This window comes from Grampus griseus (genome assembly GCF_964374135.1).
Source record: "Grampus griseus genome assembly, chromosome: 5".
In the NCBI taxonomy this organism is placed as follows: domain Eukaryota; kingdom Metazoa; phylum Chordata; class Mammalia; order Artiodactyla; family Delphinidae; genus Grampus; species Grampus griseus.
This window is the reverse complement of record NC_138998.1, coordinates 9,061,967-9,082,805: the sequence shown is the minus strand read 5'-3', so window position 1 is coordinate 9,082,805 and position 20,839 is coordinate 9,061,967. Positions and strand designations below refer to the sequence as shown.

The window sequence follows — 20,839 nt, the reverse complement described above, 5'->3', positions numbered from 1 at the left end:
TACCAGCAGAATGCATGATCGGAGCAGGGGATATGATGAGGGAGGGGCAGGCCAGGAAGGAGACGCAGGAAGGAGGGGAGACAGAGAATAAGAGGCTGCACAGGCAGGGCGCCTATGTGGTGGAGCGGAGCCAGGAGCAAGCCTAGAGATGCACTCTGGGCAGCCCGTGCACTCTCCACCACCAGCCACAGAACCTACGGAAGAGGACAATTAGGTAACTGATCCCTCTCAATTACTATTGTTTTGAAACTGTATTTTCCATAGAAAAACAGTGGGAGTGAAAATTCAAAGACAAGAAGAAAGTCGTCTTAGGAGCCAGTCTGCCCTGATCTGACACTGTCGTCGTAAACACCAAGAGGCAGAGGCCCTCCTCCCCCCTGGAGCCCATCAAGCTACAGAAAAGACAGCTACTTACTGATGGGCTAAACCACAGCAATTTGGTATATGGGGACTCATGGCTCTGGAAAGAACCGTTTACCATTAATTTTCAATTTGAAGGAGTAATATTATTCATCATTTTTATTATTATTTAGAGGTATGCAGTCTTAACTAGAATTTTATGATCCTTGCTATGATTTATCATTATTTTTAAATTTAATGAACACTTAGAAAGTGTTTCCTATGTGCCAGACACTACAAACAGAAAAGCCACGTGGCAACCCTATAAAAGGAAGTAAGTACTCTTAATCTGACTTTGACTCAACTTTCGCAAGCATTCAGTGCAACCAGGTACCTGATATCAGCTTCCGGAACTTGTAAGAGGGTATAAACAACATATAAATATTATTTTTCTCTTAACATTTACTTCAAATAAGATAAAACCCTTTTAATTATAAATCAGTAATACGAATAAACTAAGCCTACAGTATATACTAGGCATCAACATGATAAAATGCTACCCACTAAAATACACTTGTAGTAATAATCCTTCCCCTCCTCCCACCCTTGGTGTAGACACGGATCATCTTCACACTTGGGGACGTTAGCTCTTTCGGAGAGTGTCCACAAGGGTCACTGTTCACACTTTAACCATTTTTAATTGTTTAAGACCCAGTGACTTAGTTAGGTCAGATGCTCTCTTTAGTAAAAACCGAAACTGCTCAGCACAGATGGGATCACTCAGACCATAATTCAGTCTTTTCTCCAAGTCCTAGTCGACATTGTTTCTGACGCCTCTTAAATCAGGGCTTATGTCTATTCCAATGATTATCAATTCTAAATTAAGATCTTTTAAAAGGTGTATCGTATTTCCCCCCACAAATTCCATATAGCATAACATTTAATTTTAATAAGACTAAAATTTTTTTTCAAAGTCTGGAGTTTTTTTTTTAATCCCACATACCATTCATAGTTCAAATCATAATAAGGACCTTTAAGAGGTGGTACGGGGCTTCCCTGGTGGCGCAGTGGTTGAGAGTCCGCCTGCCGATGCAGGGGACACGGGTTCGTGCCCCGGTCTGGGAGGATCCCACATGCCGCGGAGCGGCTGGGCCCATGAGCCATGGCTGCTGGGCCTGCACGTCCGAAGCCTGTGCTCCGCAACGGGAGAGGCCACAACGGTGAGAGGCCCGCGTACCACAAAAACAAAACAAAACAAAACAAAAAGAGGTGGTACGTTGGTATAAAAAAATCATTATATTAAATCATACAAAAATGTCTAACAATAACTGAAGTAAAATGAAAACAAAAGCATTATTTTTATTAGAGAAGGTGAATTTTAATGAAAGAAGATTTTAGAAACAAAGTGTGTATATAGAAGCCAAACTGAATTGCAAACAATATTTCTTTTCCTGCACTTAAACTCTGGTACAAATCTAGTATTTAAAACTACAAAAATAAGAATAAGAAATTTGAGGGGTAAAGAAACATAGGATGAAGAATCAAAAGCAGCCAAAAGCAAAAATAAGAAGTTAAAAGCAATATGCTCTAGCAAGGTTTAACCTGTATCACTATTAGTGAAGGAAAGTTTTTCTTAGAGTTTGCAGTAGAAGAGCTCTTATTTTTTACCCTTTTAAACTGACTGTAATAAATGATGAATTTTCTTAATTGAATCGGCAGCCTTTGTCAAACAGCATCTTATGAAATTATGAGCTTGGAAGAGGTTCTCTTCATTAAGCAAGCTCTCATTTTTCTAACATTTAGGTCAGGGAAGAACTAACGGTAGGAAGGCAGGATTCTAACTTGATATCGTGGGTCATATAAAACTTTATGTAATGGTGAAACGCTGTCCTTAAAATAATTTCACAAATGTCAGAAAGATAACCTAGAATTTTCACACAAAATGTGCACTAGGTGATCTCAAATGTCTAAAAAGCTAGTCAAGAGACACTTCTCTAGAAAACTTGACATTTACAGGCATCTGTTTGAAGTCCTAGTGGTTCCCATAAAAGGTTTTACATGTATTAGGCCAAGTCCCTAGAGGTTAAAAAATAAGGGTAGAAACTTAAGTCTGGTCAGAGACCTATCAAAGACACACACTGTAATCACTGATGTAAGTGATACAAATGAGGTTAATTACAAGGTATACTTAATAATGGAGTATGATATCATACATGAATTACCATATAGCACTAGGAAAGAGCTTATTAGCGCAATTAGCTGTAGATATTCAATTTGCCTCTGGCTTACTTGGTTATGGAAAGAGTTGGAGAATAGAAAAACAATCAGAGACCCATGAAATAAAGACGCCAAGGATGAGAAATGAGGGAGAGAAACTGAATATGAGTGGCTAATTAATAACGCCAAGGTTTTTACCCACACTTAACTGTTATTTCCCTGTAAGTCCTAAAAATTTCTCCTTCTTGCTTTAGAACCTACAGCTCTGATTTGAGGACAAAAATTACGTCCCTTCCAATCTAAATGTGTTCTACTGGCTAACAGATTCAAAGGCAATACTGGATTTACAGTTGTATCACTCTGTTGTTAAACCAGACAGCTTAAAGAAGACATCCCACTGTTCCACTAAGACTTAAAACAACTCTGCCAATACCTTTCTGAAGAACCTTTCTTTTTTATGACTGTTATTAGGTGGTATTTTATGTGTGTTGAGTTTTGGGGTGATATTTGTTTTTCCTGTACATTGCACTGATGTTCAGTTAAAGACATCGCAACAATTGTGCAGTCACAGTCCTATCGGGTTCCTCTAGAGAATGCTGATATAACCTGAAGTTGACCCAGGTCTGGTGGGTGAGTTTAACACTGGGGTTGGCAAAGTGTTATACTGTTCATGATGTATAACTCAAAGATAAGGAAAATATATTAACATGTTCATCTTTAATACATGAATTGCTTTGATAAATAAAATTTAATAAATGAGGTCTTAGTTGCAGAGCTAAAAAGTGTATGATAGAAGCTTCTTCTATGTATTGGAAGCATTTTAATGTTCACTGTAAATACTTCTTATTAGAAGCTCGATATTTTGGAAGCATTTAAAACTTAAATACGTTAAATGAAGATGCCATCATTTGCTTTTTAGTTGTTTTCACTAGTCCAATATATTTATTAGGCTCCAAAACACTAGTGGAAGAAGTCATTTAATTGGAAAAACTTTCAGACCATGGGAAGAATTTTAGAAAGGAGCACACACACACACACACACACACACACACACACACACACACACACACAGAGTCCTGGTCTGTGCTAAACACTTTATTTCCAAATAGTTACAGTCCTTTTAGCTACAGCATTCCAAGTTTATGATGGAAATCACTGGTTCCTCAAAGTTCATAAGTATTTAAAAGTTTTATTATCAAGTCTGTACATACCATACACATGCCTGGAATTATGTTCTCTGTGTGTTGAAAAGTACCAAGAAATAAACAAAACTGAGTTGCCTGCCATAAATTAAAAGAAAATTGTGCCATTTGTATGGGGTTAAGAATACTGGGTGGCTAATTCTCAATCTTAGGTGTCTACCTAAGTAGTCTGGAATTCAGAAATAGAGAAATTTACAGTTATAGCTGGATTAACACTTCTCTCTCAGAAACAAAAAGTATAGATCAGAAATAAACCCGTACAAATCAAACCAAATGATTTTTGACAAAGATGCAAAGGTAACTGAATGGAAAAAGGATAGTCTTTCAACAATGACACCAGAATAACTGGATATCCTCTGCCCAAAATAATTAACTAATTAACCTTTACCTATACTCATTTTATACAAAAATTAACTCAAAATGGATCACAGGCCTAAATATAATACATAAAACAATCAGAAGAAAACTTAGGTTAAACAAAGAGTTCTCAGATATGACACCAAAAACACATTTGATAAGGAAACAGTAGATAAATTGGATTTCACCAAAGTGAAAAATGTTTGAAAGATACTTACAAGACATGAAAAGACAAGCCACTGACAGGAAGATACTATTTGTGAATAACAAATGGCAACAGACTTGTATCTAGACTATATAGAAAACTCTCAAAACTCAATACTAAGCAAATAAATAAACCCAATTTGTAAAAAGGGCAAAAGATGTGAGCCATCTGAACTGACATTATTTTAATTAAATTTATTCTGAGATAACTGTATATTCACATGCAGTTGGAAGAAACAGTACAGTGAGAGTCTGTGAATTGGTTACCCAAGGGTAACATCCTACAAAACTATAGTACAATATCACCACCAGGATACACAACCGTTCACAAGGTCATAATACCGAAATATTCCATTACCACAAGGATCCTTCCTATGCTCTTTTATAAGCATACCCACTTCTCTCCTGCTCTCATTTTTTCATGCCTGTTAATTTTATTAATCTTTTCAAAGAAACAGCTTTTTGTTTCCATTTTCTTGCTATTCTGTTTCTTCTTATTCTATTATCTTTGTACTGTTTTTAATAATATTGGTTTCAATTCTTACCTTTATTCCTTCCTTTTACCTACTTTGAGTTTATTTTGTCTTCTTTTTCTAGGTTCTTAAGTGGAAGCTTAGATTACTAACTTGAATTTTCTTTTTTTCTAACATAAGCATTTAGTGGAATAAATTTACCCTTTAGCACTGCTTTAGCTCTGTCCCACAAATGTTGATATGTTGTACTTTCATTTCATTCAGTTAAATATATCTTTAAAAATTTCTCTCGAGACTTCCTCTCCAATCCAGGGATTATTTGGAAGTGTGTTATTTAGTTTCCAAGTGTTTGGAAAGTTTTCCCCTTAACTGTTATTTCTAATCTGATTCTATCGTGAACAGGGAAAATACTCTGTATGATTTCAATTCTATTAAATTTGTTGAGGCTTGTTTCATGGGCCAGGATATATTTAGTTGTTGAGCTCTATATTGCTTGTCTAGTTGTACTGTCAATTATCAATAGTCTCAAACTATAAACATGTATTTGTCTTTCTCCTTTCAGTTCTATCAGTTTTTGGTTCACATATTTTGTAGCTCTGTTGTTTAATGGACACACATTTAGGACTGCTAAGTCCTTTTGGTGAACTGACCCTTTTACCATTATGGAATATCCCTTTTGTCGCTGGTAATTCTCTGTGTTCTGAAGTCTACTTTATTGGATATTATTATCAAATATATCTCCTGCTTTCTTTTGTTTATATAAAAACAAGATTGTTTTAAGTTGCTGGTCTTTTAATTTCCAATCAATTTCCAATATCTTGCATTTGCACTCTCCTATTATCACAATTGCTGGTTTTGATGTCATGTATGTGTGCAGATGATTTCCTACCTTTATGTTTCCCTTTACCAGTGAGCTTTTCCTTTCATAATTTTGTTTCTAGTAGTGGCTTAGATAAGCCACTTTTCTCTTCCGTTTAGATAAGTTCCTTTAGCATTTGCTGTAAAGCTGGTCTGGTGGTGCTGAATTCTCTTAGCTTTTACTTGTCTATAAAGCTTTTGATTTCTCGGTTGAATCTGAATGAGAGCCTTGCTGGGTAGAGTAATCTTGGTTGTAGGTTATTCCCTTTCATCACTCTAAATATATCATGCCACTCCCTTCTGGCCTGCAGAGTTTCTGCTGAGAGATCAGCTGATAGCCTTATGAGAGTTCCCTTCTATGTTATTGCTTTTCCCTTGTTGTTTTTAATTTTTTTTTTCTCTGTCTTTAATTTTTTCCAGTTTGATTACTATGTGTCTTGGAGTGTTTCTCCTTAGCTTTATCATGACTGGGACTCTCTGTGCTTCCTAGACTTGGGTGACTGTCTCCTTTCCCATCTTAGGAAAGTTTTCAGCTATTATCTCTTCAAATATTTTCTTGTGTCCTTCCCCTATCTCTTCTCCTGGGACCCCTATAATGCAAATGTTGGTGTGTTTAATGTTGTCCTAGAGGTCTCTCAGACTGCCTTCATTTCTTTTCAGTCTTTCTTCTTTATTCTGTTCCATGGCAGTGATTTCCACCATTCTGTCTTCCAGCTCACTTACCCGTTCTTCTGTCTCAGTTACTCTGTTGTTTCCTTCTAGTGTATTTTTCATTTCAGTTATTGTATTGTTCATCTCTGTTTGCTTGTTCCTAAGTTCTTCTAGGTCTTTTTTATTTTTTTAAGAAGATGTTGGGGGTAGGAATTTATTAATTAATTTATTTTTGCTGTGTTGGGTCTTCGTTTCTGTGCGAGGGCTATCTCTAGTTGTGGCAAGCGGGGGCCACTCTTCATCGCGGTGCGCGGGCCTCTCACTGTCGCAGCCTCTCTTGCTGAGGAGCACAGGCTCCAGACGCGCAGGCTCAGTAGTTGTGGCTCACGGGCCTAGTCGCTCCCTGGAATGTGGGATCCTCCCAGACCAGGGCTCGAACCCGTGTCTCCTGCATTAGCAGGCAGATTCTCAACCACTGCGCCACCAGGGAAGCCCTATTTTAGGTCTTTTTTAAACACGTCTTGCATCTTCTCGATCTGTGCCCCCATTCTTTTTCTGAGATCTTGGATCATCTTCACTATCATTACTCTCGATTCTTTTTTGGGTAGATTGCCTATCTCCACTTCACTCAGTTGTTCTTCTGGGGTTTTATCTTGTTCCTTCATCTGGGACATATTCCTCTGCCATCTCCTTTTGTCTAACTTTCTGTGATTGTGGTTTCCATTCTGCAAGCTGCAGGATTATAGTTCTTCTTGCTTCTGCTGTCTGCCTTCTGGTGGATGAGGCTATCTAAGAGGCTTGTGCAAGCTTCCTTGTGTGAGGGTCTGGTTCCTGTCCACTGGGGGGTGGAACTGGATCCTGTCCCTCTGGTGGGCAGGGGCATGTCAGGGGGTGTGTTTATTGACCAGCCGTGTGCTGAGGAAGACTTTAAACAGCCTGTCGGCTGATGGGTGGAGCTGTGTTCCCATCCTGTTGGTTGTCTGGCCTGAGACGTTCCAGCACAGGGGCCTATAGGTTGTTGGGTGGGGCTAGGTCTTGGGGAGGAAATGGCAGCCTCCAGGAGGGTTCACGCCAATGAGTACATGCCAGAGCTGCTGCTTCCAGTGTCTTTGTCCCCACAGTGAGCCACACCTGTCCCCCGCCTCCACAGGAGACCCTCCAGTACTAGCAGGTAGGTCTGTCCCAGTCTCTTATGAGGTCACTGCTTTTTCCCCTGGGTCCTGGTGGACACGTGACCTTGTGTGCACCCTCCAAGAGTGGAGTTTCTGTTTCCCCCAGTCCTGTGGAACTCCTGCAATCAAACCCTGATGGCCTTCAGAGCCAGATTCTCTGGGAGCTCCTCCTCCCATTGCCAGACCCCCAGGCTGGGAAGCCAGACGTGGGGCTCAGGACTTTCACTCCTGTGGGAGAATTGCTGTGGTATAACTGTTTTCCAGTTTGTGGGTTGCCCACCCGGCAGGTATGGGATTTGATTTTATCACAATTGTGCCCCTCCTACCATCTTGCTGTGGCTTCCTCTTTGTCTTTGGATGTAGGGTATCTTTTTTGGTAGGTTCAAGCATTTTTTTTTTTTTGTTGATGTTTGTTCAGTAGTTAGTTTTGATTTTGGTGTTTCTGTAAGAAGGAGTAAGCTCACGCTCTTCTCCACCATCTTGCCAGCCCTTAAAGCCATGATTTAATCTAACTCTATATTACTTCAAACCTCACTTATTTTTTCACTTTGTAATGTTGTGAGCACCCTGTGAACAAGTGCCTTACATTTATCAGGAATTAAAATATCTTATGTTATACTGGGAGGTAGAGTGGACAGGTAAGTCAAATCAGCCATGAAATAAGCAACTATCTGTGATGGTACCAAACTCCCCAACAAGGGACTGGTCAAGTTGAGATATTCAATTAATTTAATATGAATAGTACAATTGAGATTGAAGCATTTCATGAGTAGCTACAAGAGCAACCTTCCAAAAGATCCTTAATCCCAGAATGCTGGGATTCTGTGCAGGGCCAATAACAAAGCCCTGTGGCAGGCCACCAGGACCCCATTCCACCTAGGTCACAGCACACTCATGGATACTCTTCAAACATGGTTGTTAAGTAAACCTACATTTCAGCCCAAATGTAGTATCACTCCGTCTTCAAATCCTCCATTTTGAGCAAAAGAATATTACAAGAAAATGGTGAAATAAAAACTTCAGTCAAAAGTTTTTCTCTAATCTTGTAATTTGATGGAAAAGAAAATGCAGTTCTATCTTGTCCAAACTGTTCTGGTGAACACATGCTAGATCTATATAAAATAATTTCCCTTTCAAAGAATTACAGATTATCTATTTTTTAAAAGTGATAAAATAGTGTCAGAGATGGAGGTAAATACATTTTATTCCACTGCAGATGTTAAAATAGAGATTTTCTTTTACTTTAAGTATCTTGCCATGACCTCCACTTTTCTTAATTCTTCAAAGATTACTGATAATGGTTCAAATATGTCTTCAAAGTATTTCAGTTTTCTGGATACTGACGTATGTGCCCACTAATAGTAATTAAGTACCTTATGCTTGCCCTCATATTTTAAAAATTCTTATAAAATCAATCTGTGATTAAATTGAGATAATTGAGAAAACAGCAAAAAGAATAAAGAAAATAAACACAATTCTTTATTCCCTTTCAGAGATAACCAGTATTAACACTACTTTCAGGCTAATTTTCATTTAAAACATATATACTTTTTAAAACTAGGAAAATAGATTATGTGGTTTCTCTTCCTGATTTTTCACTTAGACTATATCATACGCATCACCTCTTGGGATTACAGATTCCACAAATACATCATTTAAATTATGGCATAATTTCATCAAATGGACTTATTTACCCTATTATTTCCTTTATTATTAGAAATTAGTTCCCATTTCATATCATAAATAATACTGTGATAAATACCTTTATACAGACCTCTGCTCTCTGATTCCCTTAAAGCTTAAAAGTAGAATCATGAGTCAAGGAGCCCAAGTTTATCAGGTATTTTACTCACTTTCCCAATCAACTCCCAAATTAATTATATCAGCATTGAGTAAAATTTTCTCCAATCCTATCAACCCAAATGAAAATTATATTTTGCTATTTAATTTATAATTCTTTAAATATTTGAATAGTTGAAACCTTTTTACTATATTTGTTGGCCATTGATTGTTTTTTCCTATGCATTGTTGGTTCACTTTATTTTTCTACTTTATAGGTAAAGTGGTTTCTTACTAATTTTAAGGGCTTATTTTATATAAAGAATACAAATTTGCTTTATATTCTTTATATATTTTGTGTACATTGCAAAAAAAGTTTGTCTTTGCACTGAATTTTATTGGAATGAAATTTTGGAGTAGTCATATTACAAACTTACTCTCTAAAATGTCTTTCATTGCTACTTTTCTTAGAAAACTCCATGGTCATTGGAAGATTGGTTATAGTTATATTTTCATGTATGTTTTCCAGTAATTATTTAGAGTTTTAATTTTTTAAATAATTATTAGTTGATGTTCCTCAAAATAGCAGATTTTCCACCAATGATATTTTGAATAATCAGTTCCTTATATAATTGGTTTATGACCTTTACTTCCTTTGTTTTTACCTCCATCCCATTCATGCATCGATTCAAAAATATTTACTGAATACTTAACCATGTAGTGGGTTCTGTTAGGGAGGCATCTCAGATATATTAATGAACAAGGCAGACAAACTCCTTGCTGTCATAGATCTTACACACTAAAATTCAAGGCTATTATAATTGAATGTGTTATTAATAAAGAATACTCTTTTTCAATGTTTTCGTTTCAAAGTGTATTTTTCGGTATTACTATTGCCATTTCTGTATTCCTTTACCAAACCAGATCAATGTATTTTAGCTGTCTCTTTTAAGTAGCATGTAGTTGGATTTTGTCCATAAAGTCAATCAAGAATAGTCTTTTATTAGGAGAGCTTAAAGCACTTAGGTATAGTACTATACCTACTGTTTGACAGTATCATTTGTCATCTTGTTTTATTGTTTTATGCTTCCTTTGTAAGCCCTTGTTGTTGTTGTTGTTATTATGACTACTTAGTGAGTCTTATGAGCCAGGCAATTGGACTTAGCACATGAAAGTTAATACCTATGAATATTTTTGAGTGTTTACAACATGCCAACTACTGTGCTCTAAATGATATTTTTTCATTTAATCCTCACAATCCCACTGCATGGATACTATTTTATAGAAGTTTTACAAAATAAAAAACTTCTTTAGTGATTATAAATATCAGTGAAATAGTATATATTCCTTCAAGTGTGATAAATTATGCAAACTTTTATACTTCTTTCCCACTTTGAATTATTCACTAGAATTAAGTAGATCTAAGATCCAAATAATGTTATAAATTATTTTGACTGCTCTTGAGATGATTATTTTTGACAACTGCATTCAGTTGTAAACACCATATCTTACTGGTTACATTGCTTTTGAGCAATCCTTTAAGAAACTGCTTTCCCCTTTTGAATTATTCATTTTTATTCACCTTTCAGTGGGAAGAGTATATTTTTACCTAGAAAGATGTGTGGATGGTACTTTCCCTAAATTTCTGCATGTGTGACTAAGGCAAAGCATTTTCTTCTTGGCCTGTCTATCTTAAAATTCATGATTACTTTGTCAGTACAGATTCTATTTCTTCTATTTCATCAATTAACTCTTTTTGTAGGTCAAGTTAAAGATTAAAGTAGCAGAACACCCCTTCTCCACCTGCTTTCTTATTTTTCTATCCAGTGGCCTGACCTAAATAAGGCCAGTATTGGACCTGGACAAGAAGAGTTAAGCCTCAGGCAGTGGCTTATTATTTTACCTACATCTCTGATGCTGCTACCTTTGTGCAGAAGATGCTGTGCTCTTTCTGTCCTGATTCTTGGCATGGCTATGGCTCTCAGGCCCTCCAGTGCCTTTGATTTTCCATTTCCTCCTTACCAGGCTGGTTTCTGATCCCCACTAACAAGACTCCTCTAATTTCGGGCCTCATACCTGGCTGGTCTTTGCTGCTTACCTGCTCACCCTGCATTTGACTCATGGTCCCATCTGGTACATAGTACCTTTGGGTACCTTAGTTTTCTACCACACTCATATTTCTAGTCAAATTAGAGTATGAATGTAGGCTCAGGAGTTCAAAACCTGGCTCAGCTTCTTGGTAGCTAGTTGATCTAAATAAGCCTTTATAAGCCTTGATTTCCTCATCTTCAAAATGCGGATGATCACAGAATCTATCCCAATGTGTTGTGAGGATAGATAAGATAATCAACGTAAAGCCTTTAGGGACAATGCCTAGTCCACAGGAAATAATAAATATTAACAATTATTAACCAATATTTCAAATAATTTATTATACTTCCCCACAATTCTTAATCATAATTCTTCACATATTGTAGGAGGGGGAAAAAGCCAGCTTTTTCAAAAGGAGTAATTTGGGGGGAATGCCCAGTGCTGTATGACAAGGTATCATTGGCTCTTCACCTTCTAATCCCTCATTCTGTATTTTATGTTTAATACATAACATAAAGCTCATTGAAAAGAAAAGAATATTTCAATCATTAACTGTGTTTTGAATAGGAAGCTATTTCTTAACCTGTTGAGAGAGAGAATTTTTAAGGTGGGTAATTATATTGACTTTGATGACTGAGAGTTATATTTTTACCCTATGTTTACACTTCCAGTATCAGTTTAAAAAACTTGGTAGTTATACATAATCACACTGATATGTGTTATAACAAATAAAATGTGATATAAATATTCTGAAACTATACCATAATTTAGCAGATTATTTATCAATAACCAACAACCTCCTCAATTAAATTACTAGAAACCACCACAGCAAAACAACTGCTAATCCAGAAAATAGGAAATAAGGGAAATGAAAGATGTATAAAAAACATTTGGGAGATATGGAATCTATCCCATGTGTGCTGTAAAGAGCTCGTAATTTAAGAATGCCAAAGCCCAAGTGTGTTATGAGGGTCTTTCCTCAAAAGTGACATTAATTGCATATCCCATAGATGCTTATAATGTATTCTATTCATATCAAAGTATAATATGTAGTCAAAAATATACAGATTCAATATATTTAAGAGTGATAATAAAACAGTTACTCTGGCCTAGCAAAAACTGTTATTTTTAAACTTCAATTTTTGGTCTTTTTATAAAAGAGTATTTATAGTATTAAGTATTAAGAAAACAGTATTGAATCTTTGTATTTGAATCTGCTGTGATTAAGGGTCTTTTGGACTCAAAACAAGACATACTCAGGGATGGAACTGTAACAGTAATATTTTAGAGGCTTCTGCACAAAAATAATTCCCAAGTGATGAAATCACAGGACATTCTTAATCTCATATTAAAAATGAAGATACCAAACAGCAACTCTTAGAAATCACCTTGGAAAGTTGGAAATGATACAGTCAATGTTTTACTTTGGAAATTAGTAGGCATGCACTGACAGGCCCCTACAGAACTTAATTTTTAAAAAGTCTAATACTTATCAATAATTGGCAAGCAAAAGACAACTCAAGATGTTAATTATTTGAATTAACGTAAGAGAAATTTCATTTTAGGTGCAACAGGAGTAATCTTTCATAAAGTTAATGAACAACAGTATAAATTACTTTTAGGAAATATTATTTTATAATATCACTTAGAAAGTATTAAATATTTAATTGCAAATTAACTTTGTTTAACCTAAATAGTAAGTTGATTTAACATTTCCTAACAGAAAAACCAGCTACAATTATCCAGGCGACAATGCACTAAAATACATAAAATAATCCCATTAATAAGCAAATTATCATATAACATTCAAGATTTCAAGGGGTCTTACTCCCATATTTCAAGATAAATATCATCAATTTATTTAAAATTAAGATAAGCCAATTTGGAATGACTTTAGCCAATGTTTGTACAATTAATATTTTTACACTAATTATTAATTCTAATTCTGTTAAATACATTTATTAGCAAAATGCAACAGATGCATTTATATATGGCATATCTGCTACATCAGGAGACTCCCACATATATTCTCCTATAAAAAACACAAGAAAAACTACTTCTAAAAACAGGGTAATTATAAAATCATTTTCTTAAAGATAACCACACCCATATCAGAGGGCAGATTTAAATAAATTTTAATGTATCATGCAACTGCTAAGAGTGACTAAAATTAGAAACCTGGACTCAATATGGGATATAATTTCATTTTGCTAAATAACCCTTTCTCCACCATGTAAACAACTTTCTCCCAACAGCAACAGACAGTAGCATCAGCAATTATTTAGATTAATATTACTTGCATGATATAAAAGAAACAATTTCAATTCATTTCCATGAGATAAAGACCCACAAAATTTATTACCTTCAAGGACATAAAATTATTGTGCCAAATTGCTATGATCTGTTTCTAGAAGTTCACTCTCCACTTCTACACTATCTCTTGAGGACCACGGGTGCAAAGGATAACTATTATGTTTCCACTTAAGTAGAAACTTGTATGCCTCAGTGAAGCAAACATAGAAAGCCAAAGCCAGAGCTGGAAGGGTGCGTGAATCACACGGTACATCATATTGATAGAGCCATGATATCCTAATTCAGTAATTATAATGACAGATAATGACAACAAAAGCAGTGCTAAACATATATTGAATGTTTATTCCAAACTGAACACTGACTTTTATATATTATGATTTAATTTTCATAAGCATTCCATGAAGCAGGTACCACTATTTTTCATCTCCATTACACAGATGAAGAAACCAAGGCTCTAGGTGGTTAAACAGGTCTGTTTCATTTCAAAGCCTGTGCTTCTAACTGCTATTTTATATTATACTGATATTATCCTTTGGGCCCAAAGATTCTAACAGTCATCAATAGGAAATATACAGGTGAGCAGTACAGTTTAGGGTAGCATAAACACAGGAAAATTCAACCACACTGTCCCACAAATAGAAATAATAAAATCAACTTCAATAAGTGATATGAGAAAGTAACACTCTTACACTATAAAATGTAGTACAGCCCAATTAAGAGAATGAATGACTTCTTCAAAGATTAAAACAATTACATATTTTTAGATAATGCAGATGAGATTCTATACAAAAATAAAGGGATAACTGAGTCAACTATGGTTACCACAAGCCCTAATTTTGTTAGTACAGCTGAAAATAAACTTGAAAGGATTAAGAGTAATTATGTCATGGATCATAGAATTTTATTGGGAAGGTGCTGGCTGGATATCAAAGAAGCTCTATGAATCATTATTATGAAGAGGAAGCTGATGTGAACTAATGTCTGATAAGGAAACCAGAACACACTAGTTATAAATCATTGTACCCAAGTCCATGCCTCGACCACCATAATGTGAAGCACCAGCTTGGCCAAAGAGGTAACAAACGATAGAGCACTTCAAAGAAATGATCAACGTGTCCGACATTAGTTTCTTTCTTCAATATTTAAGACCAATTTCTAGACTCGCAAAACTTCTTGAGGCTATAAAATGGATTTCTGTATTTGAGTAAACCAATTCTTTGAGTGCAGAGTAGAGAGGAATATAGAATCTGCCTCCTGACCTTGCCACGAGGTATTTTAAAATAAATCTTTACTCTATAATCACAAATATATTAGCTAGACTTTGAAGTCTAAGAAATGCCAGTTCATTAATAACGCACAATGCTGCCGAGGACCCACGTTCCCCAGAACTTTCTCACTTCCATTGGGAATGACAGAGCTGCTCTCGATGAAATCAAGCTTACGTCACAGAAATGAAAACAGGCATCATGAAAACAGGAGAGCAGAAATATGAATTCATATTCATTGAGCATCTACTATGTATATCTCAGTAACTCCTTCTCAATTTTCCACGTTCTATCTAGTTGACAGATGGGATTTGCAGGAAACATCTACCAGGGAACTGCCCAGCACCAGACATAAATGTCATATTGTTTCTATTTAAAGGATCCTTTTGTTGTCTGTAGCACTACACACTAATTCATATTTATTAAAGTTGCTATCTTTCTAATTTGCCTACTCATGTTATAAGCCACTGAATGCATACAAACACACAACACACACAAACACACACACACACACACACACCTAAGGGTAACTGGCCCCATATTCTGCTATAGCATGTTACAGAAGTCATCTGGCTGAAGATGATTAATATATTATTTTCACTGTGAGGGACATTTATCTTACTTTTAGAAATGCACTTCTGAGGGTAGAGCAGATAAGCACACTATAAAATGGAAAGAACATGAATATCTTACAGGATAGTTTGGGTTCCGGGCTGGCTTCACTGTGTACAATCAGTGTGGACCCCACACTTCTCAGAATGCTTGGTTTAATGATCTGCTGTTGCCATCTTGAAATTCCCACTAATTTTTTTTTAAAGGGCCATTCATTTTTATTTTACACTGGCTCTGCAGATTATAGAGCCAATTCTGCCTGGATTTGAATTATGACTTCACTGTTCAATATGTGTAAGTTTATTGTAAACCTCAGTTTCTTCCTCTGTAACAAAGGGGTAACGTTAGATGAAATAGGACATATGAAAGCAATGAGCACAGAGTCTGGCACACAGAACACAAAAGGAGATATGAAATGTAATGTAGCCGGCATAGCTCTTACTCTTACTTCTATGAATCTGAAACATATAGAAACCACCATAAATCATAATTAGGTGTTGCTGAAATTTAAACGTGAATACTTACAACCCATATATCTGTGGTGCAATTTCTAGTCTGTTCAGGTGCATGTAAAGCTCAATATCATGCTTCTTTAGTAGATGATCCTGGATCTGGTTGACTTTAGTAACAATAGCAACTGTTGGCCCCAAATCCTGTGGTCTAGCAAAGGGGATAGGAGTCATCAGGGTTTCTTTCCCCTAAACACAGGAAAAATGGAACATGTCTTATTTCAATGCGAAGTTAACAAATACATGGACATCATTCTTGAACGTATTTATCAATGGAAGTTTAGAGAAGAACCAACAACTACTTTAACCAACTCAGGAAAAAAGCTTAAAATGTGGGATCATAAACTGATCGTCACATAGATGACTGTGCCCATAAAGGCCTTGAAATATCTTCTAAAAATTTTCTACTTGTATTCCCTTGACCACTTTATCTGGTGACATTAAGTCTTATAAGATAATTTTGGCTAGAGGTAGTGGTGGCCACTAGTCTATCTGTCCATGGCCAGTTTGTCTCAGCAGCAGCCATAGTTCCTAAATGGCACACTCTGAGGAAAATATATTTCTTGTGGCATAAAAGTTAAACATGAAAAAAAGTAATTGAAAACTGTCCTGGCCTTCCCTGGTGGCGCAGTGGTTGAGAGTCTGCCTGCCGATGCAGGGGACACGGGTTCCTGCCCCGGTCCGGGAGGATCCCACGTGCCGCGGAGTGGCTGGGCCCGTGAGCCATGGCCGCTGAGCCTGCGCGTCCGGAGCCTGTGCTCCGCAGCGGGAGAGGCCACAGTGGTGAGAGGCCCGTGTACCGCAAAAAAAAAAAAAAAAAAAAAAAAAAAAACTGTCTTACTTTGAGCTCTCAAAACTATAAAAAAGTCAAGAAATAAAGCAAACCAGTACTAGAAAAGAAGACATCCTCTAACTTTCCTTTGATCAATTTAAATAGCTCGGTAGAAAGATTTTTAAATTCTTCAGACCAAAAATGTAGCTGACTTAAAAAAAAAAATCTATGTGGGCAGTACAACTTCCATTCCTGCCACCCAATATTAAGAAAGATCTGTAACTCCTTGTAATGCTTTCATGTAAACGTCAATTGCCCCCTCAAGTCTGATGATATACCCTAATATATCATGGTTGACCTTTCTTCTGACGTACAGTTCCCAGTTTCTACCTCTCTCCAATACTGGGATTTATAGCATCTTCTCTCATGATTATCTGACTGTCACTCATCCTCAGTCTACTCTAGTTCAAATTCTTGTTTCTGTTTCACACATGCTGCTTTTTCATACAGTTCTGGTCTCAGTTTAATCTCTACTTACATGCAGTTCCCTGAGTGAGCTCAGTCATTCACAGTGCTTCAACCAAAACCCATTCTCCAAAGACTTCCTAATCTGTATTCGTAACCTAGAACTCTGGAGTGCTTCCCACACGCTCAAATGTCGGCGAAGAATGTTGGATTGCCGAAGGGTCTCGAATTCAGCAGGTCTGCAACTGAGCTCATCACCTTCCGCTCAAAAACATGTTCATCCTCTCCCATGCCTACCTCAACCCATCCTCCAATACGAACACCTGGTTTGCCAATTGTAGCTCCTCAGAACCACTCAGGGGACTCTTGTATATGTCTCTTCTTCGGCGCCAACACCCTGACTTGGGGCCCTAATCATTCCTTTGCTCCTCGTCTTGCTGCCCCCCCCCAATTTAGTCTGCTTTAAATCCATCTTCCAAAATGCCTGGTGATCTATCTAAAGCAGGTATTAGATTATGCCAGATTGCCCTCCTTAGACACTTTTTTTTTTTTTTTGGGCCATGCCACACAGCACGCTTAGTTCCCCAACCGACCAGGGACTGAACCCGTGCCCCCTGCAGTGGGACTGCGGAGTATTAACCACTGGACCACCAGGGAAGTCCCTCCTTAGACATTTTTAATAGCTCCCCATTATTTTCACTCTGGGAAAAACAAAACGAAACAATTTGAATTCTTTAGCCAGGTCGGCAAGGCTTTCCATCATCTAGTTCTGTTCTCACTGTGCTTCCAGAGATACTGGGGATGCCATTCTTTTACCTGAAATATCCCCTCCCCACTGAGGAGCCCCCATGTGTATTTTAAGATTTGGCTCAAGTGCCAGGTCTAGTTCATTATCCTCTTCTCCGCTCCCACAGTATGTATTTCTACTTGTCTTCCTCCTAAACTGTGAGATCTCTGAAAGGAATAACATCTTTTTGTCACTGGACTGCAATTAGGGGCATAAAGATAAAAAAGGTAAGCTCTTGCCCTCATCATTTGGAGGGAAGAACTACACAGAAAAAAAGCTCTGAATTCTGCGTGAGAGCTGTGACTAATCAGGCTGGTAGAAAGCACAGAAGAGAGGAGGGGAGGGTCCTGTGTCAGTCCAGGGAGAAGGGGCTCCATCTGTCTGTCCAGGATCATTTCAAGTCTTAAAAAAGAAACGCAGTCCTTTGGACTTCCTACAGTGTCTGCCCTAGAGTATTTAGGTCCAAAGGACATAAGACCATATTAATCTTTAGGGCTCAATTCATTGTTGTTAATTTGTATAGACAGGAGAAAGGGAAACCTCTATATTGTGCTCATTTATTATAAAAATAGTACATCCAAAACACCTTTTTCTGATTTTGTAACATCTAGTACTTTCTTCAAATAATAGGATGCTTTAACTTAAAAGGATTTCCCCTGAGCTCAGAATACTTTATAGTAAAATCTCTTAAACTTAAAAAACTTGAAAGTAATGTTTCTGATCACTTAATGCTAAACAGCACACAGCTTATCTAACAGTAAAAAATCAAAAACAGTGAAGATAGAGTAAATGTAAAACACTTCCTTATCTTCAGGATTTCTTATTATAAAGAATGCTACTTGCATATGACATATATGATCAAATGAGACAGCCACAACTACCGATAAAACTAGAAAACTTTTCTAACCACTTATTAGTGGTACGCAAAGTGTGTTCTACAGATCATTGCCAGGCCACAGACTGAGCAATGCAGCAAGATAATGATTTCACACCATTATGTAAACCAACACACTGCTTCCTCCATCAAGAAAGTCTTACTATAAAATGTACGTCGCTAAACTAGCCAGCATGCACAGTGATATGACTGAATTTTCTGGCAAACTAGAAGACCTGCACGATGGGTGATACATTAATTTCTCGAACTTCTTTTTAAAAAGATGATCGAATCATGAAAAAGAACAAAAAGGGAGGATGAAAAAGGGATTCACTAGATACGCTTTTTAGGAATATATTATGCACTGATACACACAAATAATTAATATAAATTCTCAGAGGTCACATCTATGTGTTCTTTGATAAAATAAATGTCTTTGTGTTGTCTTACCATTCTCATGACATGATTCAGTGAAAGCAATATGAATAAGTAAAAGTAAAAACTGGCAGCCCTCTCATTTTTACCATTCAGTTTCTCAGATGCTGTGAATCAGTTATAAAATACAAAATGACCACTGCGTAAAATGATCATGAGGCCTGTTAATTAAATGTCTTCAAAAACTCTGCTCAAAATCTGATGTTCACATAAGTCTATGACTCCATCAGATCACCTGCTGAGAATATAGAGCTACTGTTCATCACACATGCTTACAGCAAACTTCCCTTGTAACAACCCTTACGGAATGGAGCATGGTGATATACAGCCGGAGTAAGACTTTATCACCTAAGCTCGGGGTAGACAAACTTTCCCTGGAAAGAGCCAGATGGTAAACATTTGAGACCTTCCAGGTCATACAGTCTGTGCTGCAACCACCCAGCTCTGCCTTTGTAACGAGAAAGCAGCCGAAGACAGTAAGTAAACAAGTAGGCATGGCTGTATCCCCACCAAACTTTTTTTATGGACATGGAAATTTGCATTCTATATAATCTTCACGTCACCAAATACTATTCCTCTTTTGATATTTTTTTCAACCATTTAATAATGTAAAAGCCATTTTTAACTCACAAGCCTTACAAAAACAGATGACAGGCCAAATGGGCCTGCAGGCAGTAGTTCGCCCTGACCTCGACCAAAGGCATAAAAAGCATTAGTTATCCATCTCATTTGCTAAGAGACGGAGTGAAGGGACTGAGTAATACGTGGTTTCTAACTAGAACTCATTCAATTATACTAACATAAAATAAATTAGTCATATAGAAAATAATATACCAAAAACTCTTAACAACAGCCCTTGCCAGAATAATTTGCAATTTTTCCAATAAATGATCTCTAAGTTAGCATATATGGTTGTTTAAAATGACAGTTAATTCGGCAATACCACTCCTAGAGATATGCCAAGAGAACTGAAAACATATGTTCACATAAAAGTTTGTATACAAATGTTCCTAGCAACATTATTCTTTTTTGTTTGTTTGTTTGTTTTTTGTTTTCTTTTGTTTTGTTTTGCGGTACGCAGGCCTCTCACTGTTGTGGACTCTCCCGTTGCGGAGCACAGGCTCTGGACGCGCAGGCTCAGCGGCCATGGCTCACGGGCCTAAGCGCTCCGCAGCATGTGGGATCTTCCCGGACCGGGACACGAACCCGTGTCCCCTGCATCGGCAGGTGGACTCTCAACCACTGCGCCACCAGGGAAGCCCGCAACATCATTCTTAATAGTCAAAAAGTGAAAAGAACCCAAATGTCACCAACTGAGGTATGGAAAAACAAAACGTGGCATATATCTATGCAATGAAACATTATTTAGCCCTGAAAAGGGATGAAGTACTGACACATGCCACAACATGAATGAACAGTGAAAACATTATGCTAAGTGAAAAAAGTCAGTCACAAAAGGTCACA

At 37.0% G+C, this 20,839-nt stretch overlaps 1 protein-coding gene across 2 annotated transcripts in view; it reads right to left on the bottom strand.

The window, feature by feature from the left end:
* TBC1D5 (TBC1 domain family member 5) overlaps nucleotides 1–20,839 on the bottom strand; it is a 538,167-nt gene that overhangs the window by 189,565 nt on the left and 327,763 nt on the right. For both annotated transcript variants that reach the window (XM_082654224.1, XM_082654225.1), the window contains exon 13: nucleotides 16,059–16,231. In XM_082654224.1, coding sequence (XP_082510350.1) covers nucleotides 16,059–16,231 — 173 coding nt within the window. The remainder of the gene's footprint in view (nucleotides 1–16,058; nucleotides 16,232–20,839) is intronic.